We start from the raw sequence: 20,707 nt of genomic DNA on the forward strand, positions 1-20,707 counted from the left end.
CGCCCGTCTGGCCTTTCCTAGCAGGCCAGAAAGCAGCGGAGGTCCCTCCAGGCCGCAATCGCGGCCTGGAGGGACCTCCGCTGCTTTCTGGCCTGCTAGGAAAGGCCAGACGGGCGAGCGGGAGTAGCGGAGGCGGAGCCAGCTCTGACGCCGCTCCCCCCGCCCAGCGTGCCCTGGCCCCGCCTCCCACGCTGCGTGGGAGGCGGGGCCAAGGCACGCTGGGCGGGGGGGGGAGCAGCGTCAGAGCTGGCTCCGCCTCCGCTACTCCCGCTCGCCCGTCTGGCCTTTCCTAGCAGGCCAGACGGGCAAGCGGGAGTAGCGTGGGAGGCGGGGCCAACTCTGGCCCCGCCCCCCGCCCAGCGTGCCCTGGCCCCGCCTCCCACGCTGCGTGGGAGGCGGGGCCAGGGCACGCTGGGCGGGGGGGCGGGGCCAACTGTGGCCCCGCCCCCCTCACTAATCGCCCTGGCCCCGCCTCCCACGCAGCGTGGGAGGCGGGGCCAGGGCGCGGGAGGCGGGGCCGGTGGCGGGGGCGCTTTTCAGCACCCCCGCTTCCCATTAAAAAATCTCTCCGGCCGGCCCTGCTTAAGACTCAGGCTAACTCGTATTTTCTTGTGACAACTATCTTTAGTAAATGGGTTCATATTTCACTAAAATCTTCATCCATTCATCCATCCATTTACTTTTAGATTGCCTGATCATGACAGTTCTTTACATTAAAAGTACAAAAATAAAGTACATGTGCTTTAGATGTTTTTCCACCCATGACCCCATTTGGCCTGAGAAATGTTTTCATGACTCTGGTGGATAAAACAGATAGATAATACAGGTTTAAAAACCAGACATTTACTAAAAAGAAATCAACATTTGCTATGCTTGCTAAACAGGTGATCTTCCTTTTATGAACTACAACTGAAGTATCACCTGCAGAGTCCCCTGTAAACATTGTACAATACAGATTTGTGTAGATGTCTAAGACAACCAGTAGCTGATGTTCAAAACTTTTTTTGTAGATTAATCGATAGTATGTTATTAATTTCAACAAATACTTTTCTCCAATTTTTAAAAATCTTTTCACATTTCCACCATAAATGTAGATAAATCCCAGTTTCCTTATTGCACCACCAACAATGTTTTAGATTGTTTCTATTATAATAACTTAATATTCTTGGAGTCATGTACCATCTCCAAATTGTTTTGTAATAATACTCTTTAATTCTCATGAACATATTTTTCATAATTCTTTGCTTCCAAATTTTTAACAATTCCTCCTCTGAAATAATTATGTGGTCAGAGTCTGCCAGAAGAGTTGCACTGTAGGACTTAAAGATTCCTAGATAACATTGTAATCAATTCATTGAATAATCAGCTCTATAAAAGTTAAACCCACAAATGCGAAGGACTGACTGTACATTAGCTAAAACGAATTTTATATAGTTATTTATGCCTATTTTTGTAGTTTTGACAAGGGAACATGAAATGATACGTCTTTCTTTGACTACATGAAACTATGTACAGCATCCCGCTTGGCTCCAGGGACCTCAATAGACATTGCCTATCATAAACTAGAAATTCAAGTGCTCAAGAAATTCGCTTCTTTACTCAATATTGAATCCCTTTTCTTTGCTTCTCCACATATATGCCCACATGCCACACTTTTGGCAAATGTATGCCATATAGTAACCAATCTACACTTAAATTGAAAATTATTTAGTTGGCTTAGTATTGACTTTTGGAGATTCAAAAATCTATGTGGTAACCAGCTTCCTTTTCTTCCTTTTTCTGTAAATAAGTAATGTATACAAGTTTAGTTTTATTACCATCTTTGGCAGGTTTCCCTCCCATCCAAGGAATAGAATCTTCCCTTGGAGATCAAAGTTTTGCTGGAATCCTTGAGACAGCCATGAAACTAGCGAATGAGGAGGATGAAGATGCTGAAGAGGCAAAAAAGGTTGGATTTTTGTATAGTCAAGATCCTAAGTACATTAATGGAAAATTGGCATCTTTCCATAATTATTATGGATTTTCTTTTGGATGCCTGGAACTGAGACACATTGCCAGCTGCTGGCAAGTAGATAAATAGAAACCGAACACTGTCAATTCTAAAATCAACCAGTGAGAGAAAAAGGAGTGTAAAAAGCTGCCAACTGTTTTTTAAGTAGATCCTATAAACCACCCAAGGTGTCTAAAGATTTGGAAAAATGTCATCCAGATGAACATTCCTACAAAATAAACATTTCCCAGGAGTCATCCGTCATCTCATCTGCAAAAGTTAGGTCTCAAAGAGGAGAATATGGGATAAAGTGCTTCTTCATCTTCCTGCTAAATGATACATATGAAATATGCTCAATTTTTGGCTGTGTGTATTTACCTTCGCAAATAGAAATGGGGCAGATTAAAAGACCTTTTTCCAAATTGCAACATAACCACAGCTCTCCAATAGTTAGCAGACTGCAGCTCCTTTCAGTCCTACAAGCATAGTAAGTTGTGATGGGAATTGTATTTAAACATCTGGATGTCTGTATTTCTGTCATAATATATCATAGAAGCCCAGAAGTCCCAATACAATTTGCAGAGTTCTTGCCTTCCCTGGTGTCAATGATAGTGTTAATTCAGCTGCAGGATAGACCATCTAGGTTTTAAGCCTAGATGCATGTAACTTGTAAAGTCAGGACTTCTCTACTGCTTTAAAATGCTCCCTATGATTTACTATGTGCAAGGATTTTGCTTTTATGGCATCGTAAGTAATTATTACTTCCTCGGTGTCTCTCCTCTCTGTGTTCAGCCTGATCTTAGCCCGGCATCATCCAAACCAGGCAACTCACTGCAACCAGGCACACGCGTCACTGCCCCTGCTGCTCCAAAGTCAACTGGAACGACTAAGAGTGCCTCAAAAGTCACTGCAAGAGGTAGTCTATTTTATTTTATTTTCATTCCCACATCCAACTTGATGACCATAGTTATAGCAAATGTCCTTGATTCAGGAGCCACTTAGCACTAACCCCAGAGTCTGTCTCCAGAACAAATATTCCCTCATTGTGCTAATATCCTACTGTTGAGATCCCACATTGTTCAGATGTAGGAACAATAATGTAGATCTGTCATCGTAATAGTATCTCCTGGTTTGATTCCTCCAAACCCCCTTGAGAAGCCAGGTGGCAACACCAAAAAAGGGTGTTTTGAGATGCTGAAGACTGGTGCTGAAGCATATATCCAGTCGCTTCTGGCTAGTGAGGCATAATGCAATATCTCCAATGCCTTCAATTCATACACCTGCCTTTTGGGAACATTTGTGACTGTTACAATGGTCAAAATTCCAATTTGTGCAGTGTTCTAAGTTTGGCTTATGGCATTGTAAAAACTCAACAGGGTATCAGTCATAGAATAAGCCATGATTCTTTCTCTTGTACATATACCTGACTGACTTATCTGACTGAGGCATACTATATATACCTCATGCAGGCAAAATTTCCTTGTTGCCCACAAAAGACTCAGAAACAAGTACAACTTTGTAACTCCTCTCTCTCTCCTTGCCATTGCCCCTTCAGCTCAGCAGCAGCTGACCTTCCTGGAAACCCGGAAGAAGCAACTGATGCAGGCCGCCCTCCGAGCAAAGCAGCAAAATGACATTGAGGGTGCCAAGATGTTCTTGCGCCAGGCGAAGGGTCTGGACCCCATGATTGAGGCCTCCCAAAATGGGCTCCCAGTTGACATAACAAAGGCAAGCCATCCTCTGTGGACCTTGATGGATGTGGGCAGATGCAAACACAAGACTATAAGCACATTGGACAGATTATAATGTGAAAATCTACCAGCAATCCAGATATTCAGAATAACATGACAGTGCAGAGAACCAGGGTTCAGGGGCAGACTTTAGATGATCCTGGAACATTTGATGCTGCAACCAAAAAAAAAAACCCCACCAAATTTTATACTAGGCTAGATGAATAGTAGTATAGTGTCCAGATTGAGGGAAATAGTGTCACTACTCTATCCTGCTTTGGTCAGACCTCACCTGAAATATTATGTCCAGTTCGGGAAACCACAATTCAAGGATACTGATAAGTTGGAATGTGTCCAAAGAAGCTCCTTCCTGGGAGGCTTTTAAACAGAGGCTGAATCGCCACCTGCCGGGGGTACTTTGTGCTTTTCCTGCATGACTAGGTGATCCGTGGGGTCTGTTCAAATTCTATTATTCTATGATTCTAAACGTGTCCAAAATGGTAAAAGCAACTGGAAGCCAAGCCCTATGAGAAGCATCTTAGGCCGTTTGGTATGTTGGAGAAAAGAAGGCTAAGAGGAGACATGATAGCCATGTTTAAATAGCTGAAAGGATGTCCTATTGAGGAGGGAGTAAACTTGGTTTTCTGCTGCTCCAGTGACTAGGGACACAGAAATGGATTTGAATTACTGAAAAATATATTCCACCAAAATATTGGGAAAAACTTCTGTACAGTAAGAGTTGCTCAGTAATGGAATATTTTGTTGTGTGGTGGAGTTTCCTTCCAAGGGTTTTGAAACAGAGCCTGGATGGCTATCTGTCAGGAATGCCTTGATTGTGCATTCCTGCATGGCAGGATGAGGTTGGACTGGATGGCCTTTGAGGTTTCTTCAAATTCTATAGTCCTGTGGCACAATAGAAGACAGATCTGATTCTCTCAGCAGGAGACATTAAAAAAAGATGGACACTGGAAAAGCCCAGCTCCACTCAGTCATGTCTTAAGCCATTTCTGACATGAAATGTCCAGCTATTCTCTTTTGGGGAGAGTGGTTAATTCTGAGGCTTGATTTCCCCTGCCTCCCTTTTCCTTCAGGTACCTCAGGCCCCTGTGAACAAGGAGGACTTCACACTTGGGCAGCGACGTGGAAACAACATCTCTCCAGAAACGGCGGCCCAGTATGCAGAGCTTGTGAAACTGATGAGGCAGCAGCATGAGGTAGGGGAGCAAACTTTGAAAATGCTGTCACTTCTTCTGCCAGTGCAGTTAAATTAGTAGGTATCCATGGGAGAAAGGTTGCCTTAAAAATATTAAGCAGGAGTGGAAAATCTTTATAAAAACAACAGCAACCAGCTTGGCCAGAGTCAAAGCAAAAGTGTTCAGGTGTGCCAAGGTATACTGTGCTACTTGTATGCTTCTGCCTTTCTTCTCACGTATTTGTGTATTTATTTCTAGAAAGCTAGTAGCAACTGTGAACTGCATAATGTGCATAAGTACATAATATGACCCAGGTTCGAGCCTCGGGTATTAAGTAAAAAACAAAAGAAATTTTAAAAATGCAGATGGCAAAAGGGATGCTGCATAATCTGGCCATATGTAGACTTTAGCCTAACAATTTGGTTCATTAAGGGGAGAAATGTAAATTTAGCCAGGAAGTATTTGATAGAGCAGGTACATGAGATGCAGGAGTGATCCAGGACAGTTTTGTGCTTGTTTGCTTCTTATGTGACGTCCCTTTCTTTTTTCCTTGGTTCCAGATGTGCATGAATTTCTCTAAGCAGTTCACCCATTTAGGGAACATAACAGAAACAACGAAGTAAGTGTGACTGCAAGTTGACAAATCTGTTTCCTTTTCTGACTTTCCTCTCCTATTGTACCACTGCACCTACACCATGCTGTCCAGAAGCATCATCCTCTTGACAGGTATTTTTTGACTGTTTTGCACTTGGCTCTTGTACACATGGCTATACCTTACAACCTCTGAGGATGCTTGCCATAGATGTGGGCAAAACATCAGGAGAGAATGCTTCTGGAACATAGCCATACAGCCCGGATAATACACAACAACCCAGTGATTCCGGCCATGAAAGCCTTCAACAACAGGCTTGTTTTTTGTCAGCACGATAAGTCAAGTCGTTTGGTTTAAGACAGGATTAAGTTACATAGTGAAGTATTTTCTTTTTCATGTTATGCACGATGCACCTGGAAGTTCAATTAAGAGATGCAACTGTAGTGAGGCAGTGCAGGCTGACCTAGCCAGGTACGATGTAGGAAAGTGTATGTCTTTATGTGAAGCCTGGATGCATGTCCTGTTGAAGGAGGGCTGAGGGTTGTCCTGGAAATGACTCCATTTACTTGAAGGTTGGACTTGACTTTCTGAAAGAAAGAAACGTTGTGATCCTTCTCATCCTCCTTGTGCTTGATTGCTGGCAGTGGAATCCTTCTGAGCCTGGTGTATCACAAGTCCCAAAATGATCTTTGTGGGCTCACATGCTTCCCAGAGGCTCCTGGCATCTCACCAGATACTTGCTTTGCTGCTTTGTGTAGGACCTGAGGTCATAGGGTCCTTTCTCTCCCCCATGTAGTTACTGAACTTGGAGTGGAGAGCCAATACTGTACAGTTGGTTAACTTTCTGCCCTCTCATTTGTGCTTGAGGAGGCCACTTTGCTTGGATTCCATGGTCCTTAATAGCCTTCATGTTTCTGGAACTTGGGACCCACACAACTGATACTAGTTGTTGTGATGCACTTAGCAAACCTTACAGCATTATTATTATTATTATTATTATTATTGCTAATCTTTATTCATAAAAGCTAATACTAAACCTAGAAACAGACAAAAGAGCAAGAATATAAACCAAGAATATATTAAATACATAGTTCCAATACAAGCATTCAGACACCAGGGTCTTTGATCAGAATAAACTTCTAGTGGAGCCACAATGGTGCAATGGGTTTAACCCTTTTGCCGGCTAAACTGCTGATCTGAAGGTTGCCGATTCGAATCCCTGAGACTGTCTGTCAGCTGTAGCTTGCGAGGACACGAGAGAAGCCTCCCAGCTATCACATCCAGGCGTACCCTGGGCAATGTCCAAGTCTCTCACACCAGAAGCGATTTGCAGTATGTTCTCAAGTCGCTTCTGACACGATAAAAAAACCTTCTAGTTTGAATCCTATGAAAATATCACAGGACAGTGGATTGGGTTCCATTGTAACTGTAATCTACTCAGAAGCATGTGTTAACCATTTTGTAAGCTAACAGTTAATATGCCAGCCAGCTAACATGTGGCACAGAAAAACTTGTTGAAACTCCTATAGTCCGGTGAACCAGACAATTGTTTTGATCTTTTCCAGGTTTGAGAAGATGGCAGAAGACTGCAAGAAGAACATGGAGATCCTCAAACAAGCCCACACCAAAGGATTCCCTCTGCCCAAATATCATTATGAGCAGCGAACATTCAGTGTGGTCAAGTAAGTGGACTGTCAGTGACTGTTGTGACCTTTGCATTTTGTCTTCTTTAGATAATGTTATTATCTGCCTTCAAGTTAGATTTATAGCAACCACCTCACTTTGCAATACCTCCTGTAGTTCATGTGCTTATCTACTAACCTTGCCTTTAGGCAACAGCTCCCCTTCTGTCTTTGCTCCCTAATGACCATCATTAAAACTGAACTTTTCACCTTATCATCCTGCCCATAGTTTTCCATTCCTGTGACTATTCCCACACTCTGCTTATAATGGTCTGTTCCTAAGCACTTCACCACATACATCTGAAGAAGCAGTCTAATTAAAGCTTATGCTACCAATTTTGTTCTCTCGGTCTCTAAAATGCTACAAAATCCATTTGCATCTGGAAAGAATAAGGATGAGTTAATATATCACAAAAAGAAGAGCAGTTCAGTCTTTGTTAGCAATATTTTCATTCAAAGTATGTCAAATGAAAGAACCAGGTCAAGGAACCTTGAATAAATAAACAAAAGCAATTTGAACCTTCTTCAAAGCCTCTGTCAAAATGTGAGGATGTCTGCTTTGCCCCCCCCCACACACACACACATGCGCGCGCGTGCACACACACACACACACGCCTCTTTCTATAGTACCGTAATCTGAATGAGTGTTTTCTGAAGGTGTGTTTGGTGTTGAAGGACTCCATCTGAGTCACTGAAAATCAAACACATAGTTAACCTGTGCCCTATTAAATTGGGAGGGGCTTTTGGGGAGGAATCCTTTGCACTTCATGTATTTCTCTTTCCAAATGCAGTTAATCTATGCTCTAGAACAGGGGTTCTTAAACTTTTTCAGCTGTGAAGCCCTTTTTGAAGCCAAAGTTTCTCGCTGAGCCCCAAGAAATGTCTTTATATTATATTATAATTTTTTTTTTATTTAACCTGTCAGAAGCGAATTGAGAATACAGTTATAACGTATAGAAAAGCCACACACAAAGTTGAAAACTTTGCATTATACTAAATTTCCTTTGACCAGAAGCTGGCCACTTGGAGTGCCTCTGGTGTCACTGTAAGAAGTTCCTCCATTGTGCATGTGGCACAATACATTATAATATATAATATGTATTATATTATATAGTAAAGGTAAAGGTTTTCCCCTGACATTAAGTCCAGTCATGTCTCAATCTGGGGGTTGGTGCTCATCTCCATTTCTAAACAGAAGAGCTGGCGTTGTCCGTAGAAACCTCCAAGGTCATGTGGCCGGCATGACTGCATGAAGCACTGTTATCTTCCTGCTGGAGCGGTACCTATTGATCTACTCACATTTGCATGTTTTCGAGCTGCTAGGTTGGCAGAAGCTGGGGCTAATAGCGGGAGGTCATCCCGCTTCCTGGATTCGAACCGCCAACCTTTTGATCAGCAAGTTCAGCAGCTCAGTGGTTTAACCCACAATTTTAACCAACACATAAACTTAACAATATTTCAGTGGAAGACATCATCCAGTCCAACTCTCTTCTGCCATGCAATTTCCTGCACAATCAAAGCACCAACAGAAGGCCATCCAGCCTTTGTAATAATAATAATAATAATAATGGTTTTAATTGTGTTTATTGTAAATTAATGTGTGTTTTAAATGGCTTTTCTGTAATTCTTTGTAATTGTTTTAAACGGCATTGAATTATTTCCATGTTGTAAGCTGCCCTGAGGCTTCTCCAGGGTGAGAAGGGCGGGGTAAAAGTAAATAAATAATAGTAATAGGAGCAACTCCAAGAGTCATCCAATTCAACTCCCTTCTGCCATGCAGGAAAAGCACAATCAAGGCACCTTCTGAGCGGTGGGAGGGAAATAGGGTTTTGGAAGCAAGGAACACAAGGGGGAAAGGATCTGGGTGGTGAGGAAAAAAGGCCGTTTGGCAGCAAGGGAGATGGGAAAGGCGTTTGGCACAAGGGGGCCGAGGAAAAATGGTTTTTGGGGTCAAGGGAGGTGGGGATGAGGAAGCGCAGGAAAGAGTAACTTGGAGGGGGAAGAAGAGGGAGGAGGAGGGAACCGGGGAGCCCCTCAGTATGATGCGCACAGCCTCAAGGGCTCCACAGAGCACACTTTGAGGAACGCTGTTCTAATACACTGCTTCTTAAACTGGGTCCCGACCCCAAATGGAGTCTCCTTATTTCAATGTTGGGGTCCTGAAAAATTTGGCATCTGCAACAGTAAAAGGTTTCTGAATGCCACCTAAACATTTACACAAATCTGTAAGCAACAAGGTGCAGTGTTTACAACGGGCTCTGCAGAAGATGCTTCAGCTGTATGTCTTAAAATGAAAAATCAGCCTTTTTAGCAAGCCTTGCAAATATTGATTTATTATCAATAAATGTTTGATTTTTATACTTATTTTATATGCCTGGGCATAACTTACACATTCCTCAGTTGGGAAAGGATTGCAAGTGGAAAATTTTAAGAAGCCCTGTTCTATCCTGCATATGTCTATCCTATGAGCAGTCTAAAGACTTAGTCTCCTGATTTGTGTCATCAAAAGTCTTCATTAAAAAGAAACTTTCTTCTCAGAGGCTTCATTAACTGAAAGTGTGTCTGTATTTGTCATCTGGAGACACTGATTGAACATGTTCTTCTTTCCTTTTAGGATCTTCCCAGAATTAAACAGCAATGATATGATTCTTTACATAGTGAAAGGGATCAATCTGCCTGCTCCTCCAGGTAAAACATGCAACACTTCCCATTTCTGCAGATGTGAGAGGAAGTAGTTGTTCTCATTTCTTTAGAAAGGCCTAAGTAATAAAGTAGGGTTTTTTTCATGTCAGGAGCGACTTGGGAAACTTCAAGTCGCTTCTGGCGTGAGAGAATTGGCCGTTTATCAGATGGGAACCTACACAGGGATCATGTGATTTTAGAGCAGAGGGAAGCACCATGATACTCCTTAAAGTGGGGTTATGGCATTGCAGTCAAATCCATTTAGAGAGTCAAAGGTTTCCTAGGCTCTACTACTACTATTATTATTATTATTTAACAAATCCTAGAATCCCACACAATTATTTTGAGGCAGTACATTTCTGAACAATTAGCTGGACATAAAGACAAAGAATATGAGGAGGTCGTCATCATTATGTCTACCTTGTGATCTCTTGCTTTGATAGAGTAGTACCATCCCCACCCAGAATTTGATTTCTGTTGACTGTCATTAGATTGGCTAAGCAAGCCAGAATAATTTGATGTAGTTACATACCCCAAATTTCTTTCCCTCTGCAAAGGTGAGGCAGCTAACAGTCTCAACAATATAATTACTGTTAAACTCAGAAAGGGATTTCGTTCTTGTCTGTTAGTAATTGCCAGAGCGAGCACTGAAAGTGTTGCCAGGGTTTTTATTCTTCATTTTTTGGTGAGCAGATCTTTTGCAGGCACAGTCCAAAGAAAACAAAGAAATCTCAATTCAATAATATTTTTTGAGGAAAAATATGTGTACTTGCAGCCTGGAAAAGAACATGTTCAGAAGGAGAAGAATAAAAAATCTATGTATCTTTTTTGTGTGAGGTGGATGGAGAGAAGCAAGAAAAACTTGTAGAGAGGTGAAGAACCTATTACTGCAGCTGCCACTACCCCATGAATTAGGAAGGGCATCTCAGTTGAGAAACAAATATAAATGTGTGATTGGCTGAGTATAAAAAATAAGCTACCTCTAGTTCAGGAAAAATTTTTCTCAAGGACCCAGAATTCAACCAACAAATCGTTGTTGTTAAGACGGCGAGTTTAGTGACTATATAAAACATTTATAGGTATGTACTGTAATTCAATCTTTACAGGACTTTAGCCCCACTAGTCAATTAATCAAAACATCCAGAATTATCTCTCCTACTCCTTTGAACCCTTTTACTCAGTAGAAGGACCTTGGCAGGTTCTGGCTGTAGATTTCACTCCCTTTGCATTTGGCTATAAATCTAACAGCACACGATAAACAATTCCAAGTGAATGAGAGAATGTGCCATATTCCATTATCCTTGGCATACAAGCATGGTTAAAAGGAGAGAAATCCAGTAGACAATTAGGAAAGGTAAAAGGTAAAAGTAAAGCATGTTAGGAACCATTGTCCTGACACTGAGGCAGAAGAATTATAAGAACTCTCTAAGGAAGAAAATGCTTTTTTGGGGTCTGCAGTGACTTTGCTTTTGCTTTTGTGAGCCAATCATTTAGATCTGGCATGGGCAAACTTCGGCACTCCAAGTGTTTTGGACTTTAACTCTCACAAATCTCAGTCATCTTACTGCTTTTAGGAATTGTGGGAGCTGAAGTCCAAAACACCTGCCAATGCCTGCCCTAAAGAATTCCCATCTCTTCTCTCTTCTGCTTTCACCTCCCTTGTGCTGGTTGGACTGCTGACGTGAAGCTTAGGTTGTAGACCTGAAGGTTGCCAGTTTGAATCTGGGAGACGGGGTGAGCTCCCGTCTGTCAGCTCTTGCTTGCAGGGACATGAGAGAAGCCTCCCAGCAGGATGGTAACACATCCGGGCGTCCCCTGGGCAATATCTTTGTAGACGGCCAATTCTCTTACACCAGAAGAAACTTGTATGTCCTAAATCGCTTCTGACATGGTTAAAAATTAATTAATTAATTAATTAATTAATAACCGCCCAGAAAAGGCTGAATTTGAGGGAGTATTTTCGGCACATTGCCTTCCCCATTACTTCTTTTGCAACCAAAGCAAGGACAAATTCCAAAAAGACTGAATTCTCCTACATTGCCTTTGCTTCAGGCCTTCTCCAGTGAGTCAATTTTTAATGTCTGGAGGACTACCAGACACAGTGTTGGGCAGAGGCAAGGACTAGGGAATTTGGATTTTGACGATACACACAAAAATGTTGTCATGGCAAATTTCTGGTTGGGGTGTCAGCCTCTATATAATTACATTTGAGCTTTGAAACTCAGCACACATTACAGAAACATTGGAGGTGTTTCTGTTGCATTTGTTATTGGGAAGAGTTTTTTGTTTCTGCCTCTAAAATTTTAATGTCAAAGGTTTGCTGACTCTTTGTGTGTTTTTTCTTTTTCTTTTTTTAGGCATGTCTCCTAATGACCTGGATGCCTTTGTACGCTTTGATTTCCCCTACCCAAATGTGGTGAGTCAGAACAGCTTCAAGAGTTATTTAGTTGGTTCACATAGAAAGCAGGCAGCTTTAGTTCCCCCTATATTGATATATCTTAGGGTTGCAGGGTTGTTGTATGTCTTTCGGGCTGTGTGGCCATGTTCCAGAAGCATTCTCTCCTGACGTTTCGCCCACATCTATGGCAGGCATCCTCAGAGGTTGTGAGGTATCTTAGGGTTTTTCATCATTCTGGGGGCCCACAAGCACATTTCAAACACATTTAGTGGAAGTGAAACTGAGAAATTGGCTACCCTGGGGTTATCCTTTGTCACAAATAATAATAATAATAATAATAATAATAATAATAATAATAATAATAATAATAATAAGTTTATTTATGTCCCGCCTCCATCTCCCCCGAAGGGGACTCGGGGCGGCTTACAGCGAAATCAAAATACAAGCAATGATAAAATATAAAACATCAAAGGACAAAAATAAAACCAATAATAAAATATACACAATAGTTGAAAAAACACAACACAGAATTAAAACATCAAATTAAAAACAATGAGGTTGAATAGTGGATAAGCAAGGTGCACATTATGAGTAACCAATTCTTAAATATAGATAAAGGAAAAACAGTTTCCCCAAGAAGCATAGAATAAAAGAGAAATTGAGTTGGAGCCCTAAGTTTCAAACTATATATTTTCCGCTTTAGTAGAAGACCAGTTTCAGAGAATGATTGAGGATGAAAGAAAGAGTGCCTTTCCTGCTCAACAAAGTGTACACAAGCCTTCCCAAAAGGCCTGCTAGCAAAATATATCCATCGAAAAAGCAAAACTCGGCACACACATGCACGTATGTGGGAAAACCAATGGGAAGAGAATAAAAAAATGAACAGAAATTATTGAGTCATTTCCTCTCCAACTCCCCCCCCCCCCCCCCCCCCACCTCTGATCCTGGATTCTTTCTTATTTCTTTGAGAAATGGGAGTGGAAAACCACAAAGGTGGCTAAGTAAGCTGCAGCCTCCAAGCAGAGAATAGCAACCTCTGGGTTGCTGTGAGTTTTCCGGGCTGTATGGCCATGTTCCAGAAGCATTCTCTCCTGACATTTCACCCACATCTATGGCAGGTATCCATAGGTTAATGAGGTCTGTTGGAACTAGGCAAGTGAGGTTTATATATCTGTGGAAGGTCCAGGATGGGAAAAAGAACTCTTGCCTGTTGGAGGCAAGTGTGAATGTTTCAATTAATCACCTTGATTAGCATTGGAAGACCTTACAGTTTCAAAACTTGGCTGATTCCTTCCTGGGGGAATTATTTGTTGGGACGTATTAGCTGACCCTGATTGTTTCATGTCTGGAATTCCCTTGGAATTCCCAGAAAACTCTCAGCAACCCAGTAATTCCAGCCATGAAAGCTTTCGACAACAAATAGCAACCTTCTTTCTTTCCAAAGAGTGCCTCTGGGCCTGTTTGGGAATGGAAGAAGATAGGGTGGCTGGAAGCTAGCACTTTGCTGTGCAGATGCTCTTCATTTTAAAAAAGAAAGAAGCAACTTCATAAATAACATGTATCTAACACAATTTTTGTTCCTGGGTTATAAATGTCATTTCCTAATTGGTTCTATCATAAAAACACTAAAAATGTTTATTAAATTGCAAAAACTGTTTTTGCGGGACATCCTGCAGCATATTTTGCTATAGTTTTTCAAGGAATATCTCATAGAGTTTCAACCAATTCTGTTTTGTGGCAACCACAATAACAAAGTTTCTGGAACATAACAACTACTTTCAAAGTAAGTCTTGCACAATTAAACAGGAAATAACACTTTCAAACCAGGAACAATTGTTAATGTTGTTACATTGTGTAATAAGATGAATAAACAAGATGCAGATGGTGGCTAAAGGAAATGCTGCATTGGTGACTCTGTTGTTTTGCAGTGAAAGAGCATTCTACACTGGACTGCTAAAAATACAAATATCTGCTTTCTTATCCTAAAACAAATCAAATATGAACTCTCCCTAGAAACCAAGAGGACTAAACTCGGGCTGTCATACTTTAGACATACCATGGCCCACTATAAAAAAAGACTAATGCTTGGCAAGGTAGAAATGAGAAGGAAAAGACTAAGATTGTGGCTTCCTGCATTGAGTCTGTCCATCTGCAGGAAGCCACAATTCTGAGTCTTCAAGATCTGAGGAGTGCTGTAGGTCACAGGCAGACTTGGAGATCTCTTGTTTGTAGGGTCACTATATGTTTAAGTCAACTTGAAGGCTTTTAACAACAACAACAACAACAACAACAACAACAACATTTAATGCAGATGTTAAATTTTTTTGTAAATTGGTGATGATTGACACTGGTTGTGTGGGACTCTTCAGTCAGGTTTCAGGGTGGTCTGGTTCTCATTATCTTGCTTTCTTTTTTTATAGGAGGAAGCTCAAAAAGACAAGACCAATGTGATAAAAAATACCAATGCTCCTGGTAAGTGTTGTATGTGAGATTTCAGTCAATCTAAAAAGAAAGAGTAGCAGTATGTATGGGACACTAACGTCAGGTTTCTAACATATGATAGTGTGGGACGAAGGGGAAGAAGTATCTTCCTCTTAGCTTCAATTTTGAAGCTGTGTTCATGCGTGTCTGTGTGTGTGGGGGGGGGGGGGGTAAAGAAGAGAAGTATGACCAATTTGCAAGCCTCAGAATCATAGAGTTGGAAGAGACCTCACGGGCCATCCAGTCCAACCCCCTGCCAAGAAGCAGGAAAATCACACTCAAAGCACAAAAGAGTTATCCATGAAGGAGACAATTCCCATTGCTACCTTCCCCCAGGCAGGAATCGTATGATCAAATAGATAACTACCTGTATTGTAGGCCCCTCACCTGGTTCTTCCTTATCCCAAGTTAGCTGGACTCCACTCATACCTAGTTAACAGCTGTATTTTCGTTCCTAGTTGACACCTCTAGATTAGTCATGGGCCCAGTGTCTGTATCATCCATTTAATTCGTGTTTTCGTTTCGTTCTGTCCATTCGGATAGCACGGAATGGGAGGCCCCTCCTGAAATTAAAATAAACTCAATATGAAAGGCAGGCGGGAGCTCCAAGCCTGCTTTTCAGCACCATAGTTACAGAGGGAAGAGGGATTGTGCTGAAGTCTCTCCATCGGAAATCCTTGACATGGGACTGGCGGCTTGCCAGGGCTTTGCCTCTACCGCTTGGCAACCAGAAAGGTTCTAGCAGACCCACAGGCTTTGGCCTACACATGTGGGCCTGCAGCCAAGCACCAAGTTAGGAGTGCTGCTTGCTCGGCACTTGGCGGAAGGCCCTGGCAGGCCTGCTTATGTAGGCCCAAAGCGCGTGGGCCTTTCTGGGCCTGCACAGTTGCCGAGCAGTGGAGGGCAAGCCCCGGCAACCAGTAAGGAGCACTACTTTCTTGGCGCTCAGCTGCAGGCCCTGGCAGGCCCGCATGCATAGGCCCAAAGTGTATGGGCCTGCCTGGGCCTTCCAGGCCTGCATGGTTGCCGAGCAGTAGAGAGCAAGCCCCGGCAACCAGAAAGTCACCAGCCACCGGAAAGCTGCCATCCCCGCGCCAAGAATCTCCAATGAAGAGACCTCAGCAACAGTGGCACAAAGTAGGGTTCCCAATTGAAGGGGGAAACAGCAGCAGCCCTAAAACTATGAGGAAGGGGAGCATTTGTATAGTATCGCCTATGGAACAAAACTATTCATTTTTTTCGGATGTGTGTCAAAAAAGCTCATTCAGAAAGGCGCCGTTTTCGGAAGCGGCGCTCAAAAATGAAAATAGGACAATATGAATTAAACAAGCAGCCACGGATAGCGATCCTATACAAATGCACAATATTAACCTAGAAAGATATCTCTTATCTGGAATTCCACAATCCAAAATTATCCACATAGGTGGCCCTTCTGCTTGCTGATAGCTAAAGGAAACAATTTGTTTCGTACACAAAATTAATACAAATAACACATATAAAATTACATTCAAGCCATGTGTATAAAATGTATAGGAAACATTAATAAATCTCACATTTAACTTGGATCCCATCTCCAAGATATCTATGTATGTGCAAGGATTACAAAATACATCCTCCCTCGATCTGAAGTACCGTGTTTCCCCGAAAATAAGACAGTGTCTTATATTAATTTTTGCTCCCAAAGATGCTCTAGGTCTTATTTTCAGGGGATGTCTTATTTTTCCATGAAGAAAAATTCACATTTATTGTTGAACAAAAAAATGAACATTGATTATATACTGTACAGTAGTTGTCATCACAAACCAGCATAATCAAACAAACTGTGAATCCTATCAATAATTTCTTGTTACTACCATTATTCCCATGTACAACAATCTATGGTACATACATTTCCCGATCCTACATGCTCTGGTGTTCTGTTTGGCAGGCAGGCTTCCAAACAAAAACTTTGCTAGGTCTTACTTTCGGGGGAGGCCTTATATTTAGCAATTCAGCAAAACCTCTACTAGGTCTTATTTTCTGGGGATGTCTTATTTTAGGGGAAACAGGGTATGAAACACTCCTATCTCAAAGCATTAGGATAAGAAATATTCAGCTTGTACTTGCTATTAATTGTTTTGGAAAATATATCATATGTGTAAGCATTTAAACTCATGTGCTGTTAGGAAGAACAACACTGTATCTAGAATAGAAGGAAAGTTACAGGTCCAGTATGCAGTACTTGATACAGACTGTTATATACACATAATTGTTTGGACCCTTATTAAGTGGTTGGGCACTTTTTATCCAGACTACTTCCTTATGCTCCCTCAAAACTAAGAATAGGATACTTCACTTAGAAAAAATGAAATGTTCAGATACAGGATGGATGATGCCTGGCTCCACAATGTACATGTGAAAAAGATCTTGGAGTCTTAGTTGAACATGAGCCAACAATGTGATGCAGGAGCTTTAAAAGCCAAGAGGATTTTGGGCTGCATCAAAAGGAGTATAGTGTCTAGATCGAGGGAAGTCATGGTGCCTCTCTATTCTGCTTTGGTTAGTCCTCACCTGTAATAACCCTGTGTCCAGTTCTGGGCACCACAATTTAAGAGGGATATTGACAAGCTAGAGGGTGTCCAGAGGAGTGCGATTAAAAGGACCAAAGGTCTGGAGACTATGAATCCCTATGAGGAGTGGCTTAAAGAGCTGAGTATGTTTAGTCTGCAGAAGAGAAGATTGAGAGGAGACATGATAGCCATGTATAAATATGTGAAAGAATGTCATAAGAAAGAGGGAGCAGGCTTGTTTTCTACTGCCCTAAAGACTAGGACTCGGAGCAATGGGTTCAAATGACAGGAAAGGAGATTGTACCTGAACATTAGGGAGAACTTCCTGATGGGAGAACTTCCTGTTCAGTACTGGAACTCTCTGCCTTGGATTGTGGTAGAAGCTCCTTCCTTGAAGGCTTTCAAACAGAGGTTGGATGGTAATCTGTGCTTTTTCTGCATGGCAGCGGGTTGGACTAGATGGCCTAGCCCAACCTCATAAGTCCCAGGCACCTGTCTGGATGTGCAGCAGGGGAGGAGATATATTTGCCAGGATCAGTATGTGACTTTTACAGGGAAGAGGGAAGGAGGATAGGGTAGGAACCCAGATAAGTTGTCTTGCTTGTCTATGTAGAAGTATGATAGCCTGCAACATGAGACTGATGCCTCTTCCTGTGTGTAAGTTGCTTTTGTGGCCAGACTCACTGGGTTGCTGTGAGTTTTCCAGGCTATATGGCCATGTTCCAGAAGCATTCTCTTCTGACATTTCACCTGCATCTATGGCAGGCATCCTCAGAGGTTGTGAGGTCTGTTGGAAACTAGGCAAGTGAAGTTTATATATCTGTGGAATGTTCAAGGTGGGAGAAAAAACTCATGTCTGTGTGAATGTTGCAGTTGGCCACCTTGATTAGCATTGAATTGTCTTGCAGCTTCAAAGCCTGGCTGCTTCCTGCCTGGGGGAATTCTTTGTTGGGAAGTGATAAGCTGGCCCTAATTGTTTCTTGTCTGGAATTAGGAGTTATTGTTTCAGGCTACATTTCTTAGAATCCTCTTGAAAGCTGTGTTTAATATATATTTTAATACAAAGGACAGGAAGATGATGGTTAGCCTAGTGTCATTGTTGACCTCTAGGGTAATAAAAAGAAATCATTGAGTTGATGGGTTTCAGGGAAACTGCTAGGTTTTGCTTTCCTTCCTCTGAATCTTATGGTTCTCATTTTCACCTTGCTGACTGTGATTGCAGTGCCAGGTGAATACCTCTTTAAAAATAAATCTAGGATTTGGTAGTCCCTTCCTTTAAAAAAATTATTGTGTGTATTAGTTTCTTAAACTGCTGCTGCCCTCTGCTGTTTGTATTACTTAGGTTTCCAGCTGGGACTTTTAAACCATATTACATTTTACACTATTTATTATTATTAATAATCTGTATGTTTCTCAAGTTTCTCAAGTCTCTCCTGACATGGAAAAATATCTATATGTTTATTTTTTCCCAGCAATATAAGTATTAGCATACAATTTTTAAAGTGAATACTTTCCTTCTCTCTGACTTATACTGCTATATACATCAATTTCAATTGTTTATCCTTTTGTGTAAAACGTTTGAAGAACATAGATAATTGGAAGAACAGAACTACAGCAGATATCTAAATAATGCTGTTGTAACAGGTATAGCTCTATACCCCAATTTATCTGTGTCCTGTAAGAGGGTTTCACAAACCATACAAACTGCAAGTACACAAATATTTGGAAAGGAGGTAAATAAATAGCTGCTTCCCAGTGCAAAATCAGTGTGATACCATTGTGTTTATAGGAAGCTATCCTAACATAAATGTTTGAGAATGAGATCGGTCTTCCCAGTTTCTGGAGAACAAGGCCTTGAAACCGAATCTCCTGTGAATCCAATCACAGGTTTGGTTGGGGAAATGTCTTTCTTAGACCATCGTTTCCTGATCAAAGGCAACCTGGCTGCTGGATAATTGTGCAACCTACAAAAATATGTTTTCCAAGCTTAGCCCAGTCTTTCAAGTAACACACTGGTTGCTCTTGAGTCATATCCGACTTCATTCAGCTCACCTTCTGGTTGTTTTTTTCCTCTTAATGTCAGAATTCCAGGAGAAGTTCAAGCTGTTAATTAATCGTGGACACCGTGGGCTCAAGCGAACCATTCAGACCAAAGGCATCAAGTTTGAAGTTGTACATAAAGGGTGAGCATTGTGAACCTCTAGAGCCAGTGGAATAGTTGGCTGTGGTATTTTTGTAATAGATCTATACAGACATAAGGGAAAATACTAGCTGTGATCCTCATCTACTCAAAGCACAGCAAAGATAGAAGTAGAACCAAAGCAGGGTGTGAAAAAAGTTATGCCTAAGAGTTAAATATACCCCTCAGGTCTATTTTGTGGCTCTTGAATCCTCCCCTTTGCCCTTTCCTTATCACCACAAACCTCCATGGAAAACAATTTGCCAGTATCTTTAAATTGGTTGTGCACTTTGACATTTAAAAAGCCAATTTCATGCACAGTCTGAAGAGGTTCTCAGGGTAACAAGACTGTTCCACAGGACTCAGCGCAGCTGCCCACTTGACTTATGGGGATAATGCAATGATTTTACCCTGGAAGCAGACCTGGTAGTCCCCCCCACCCCACCCAAAGTTGTAATTTTGTAGGGAAGTGATATATTGAGGCCTAGTAGTGTGGATGAGGATTGTGGTTTAATCGTTAGTGCCATTTTTTCCTAGAGGGCTTTTCAAAACTGACCGGGTCGTAGGAACAGCACAATTGAAGCTGGAGGCCTTGGAGACATCTTGTGAAGTTCGGGAGATACTGGAAGTAAGTTTGATCTTTCTCTTTAACGTTCAGGTGCAGTTGAAAATCTCAGCTATAACAGGACGGAATATACGTACTTATAGAGAGCTTACACTTTTCTCTGTTGAACAAAAAGCTGAAATATAAAGAATTAATCTTATTCCTGAATGGCGATTGCAAAAAAAATAACATAAATCAATCAAAGAATATAACTTTATTTCTTGGATAGGGAGAATATGGACACTCGAGCTAACTTTGTTAGCTCCTGTTGAACCTCCAAAGGACTAGAAGGCACTAAGAATTTCATTTTTAAATAGTATAAATGACTGATATTTTAAACAAGAACAAATGGGGTATGCCCCCTCCACCACACTTTAAACAATTTTGGAGAGGTTTAATTTTTGAAGTTGGTTCAACATTTCCAGTATACTTTCTGCACAAGAACCTCTATGACATGAAAAAACAAGAGACATAATTAACCAGTTATGTGGGCACTCTGTTGTGTTGTATTTACTTTAACTGTACATTGTTATACTTGATATATACTGCATATTAATAGCTTTCAAATATTGTATGCATATAAAATTAGGCCTTCTAGGCAGATTGAGCGAAGCTAGAGTACAACTA

General features: G+C 41.5%; 1 protein-coding gene across 2 annotated transcripts in view; it reads left to right on the plus strand.

The window, feature by feature from the left end:
- Window positions 1-20,707, plus strand: part of cc2d1a (coiled-coil and C2 domain containing 1A) — an 85,514-nt gene that overhangs the window by 51,883 nt on the left and 12,924 nt on the right. For both annotated transcript variants that reach the window (XR_010003206.1, XM_062971490.1), the window contains exons 13-23: window positions 1,830-1,948; window positions 2,783-2,906; window positions 3,546-3,718; window positions 4,812-4,934; window positions 5,474-5,532; window positions 7,071-7,187; window positions 9,802-9,875; window positions 12,227-12,285; window positions 14,688-14,739; window positions 19,381-19,480; window positions 20,014-20,104. Coding sequence is in view for 1 of the 2 variants with exons in the window: in XM_062971490.1 (XP_062827560.1) it covers window positions 1,830-1,948; window positions 2,783-2,906; window positions 3,546-3,718; window positions 4,812-4,934; window positions 5,474-5,532; window positions 7,071-7,187; window positions 9,802-9,875; window positions 12,227-12,285; window positions 14,688-14,739; window positions 19,381-19,480; window positions 20,014-20,104 (1,091 nt within the window). In the remaining variant the exon portion in view is untranslated. The remainder of the gene's footprint in view (window positions 1-1,829; window positions 1,949-2,782; window positions 2,907-3,545; window positions 3,719-4,811; window positions 4,935-5,473; window positions 5,533-7,070; window positions 7,188-9,801; window positions 9,876-12,226; window positions 12,286-14,687; window positions 14,740-19,380; window positions 19,481-20,013; window positions 20,105-20,707) is intronic.

Source organism: Anolis carolinensis, chromosome 2, assembly GCF_035594765.1.
Source record: "Anolis carolinensis isolate JA03-04 chromosome 2, rAnoCar3.1.pri, whole genome shotgun sequence".
NCBI classification, from domain to species: Eukaryota; Metazoa; Chordata; class Lepidosauria; order Squamata; family Dactyloidae; genus Anolis; species Anolis carolinensis.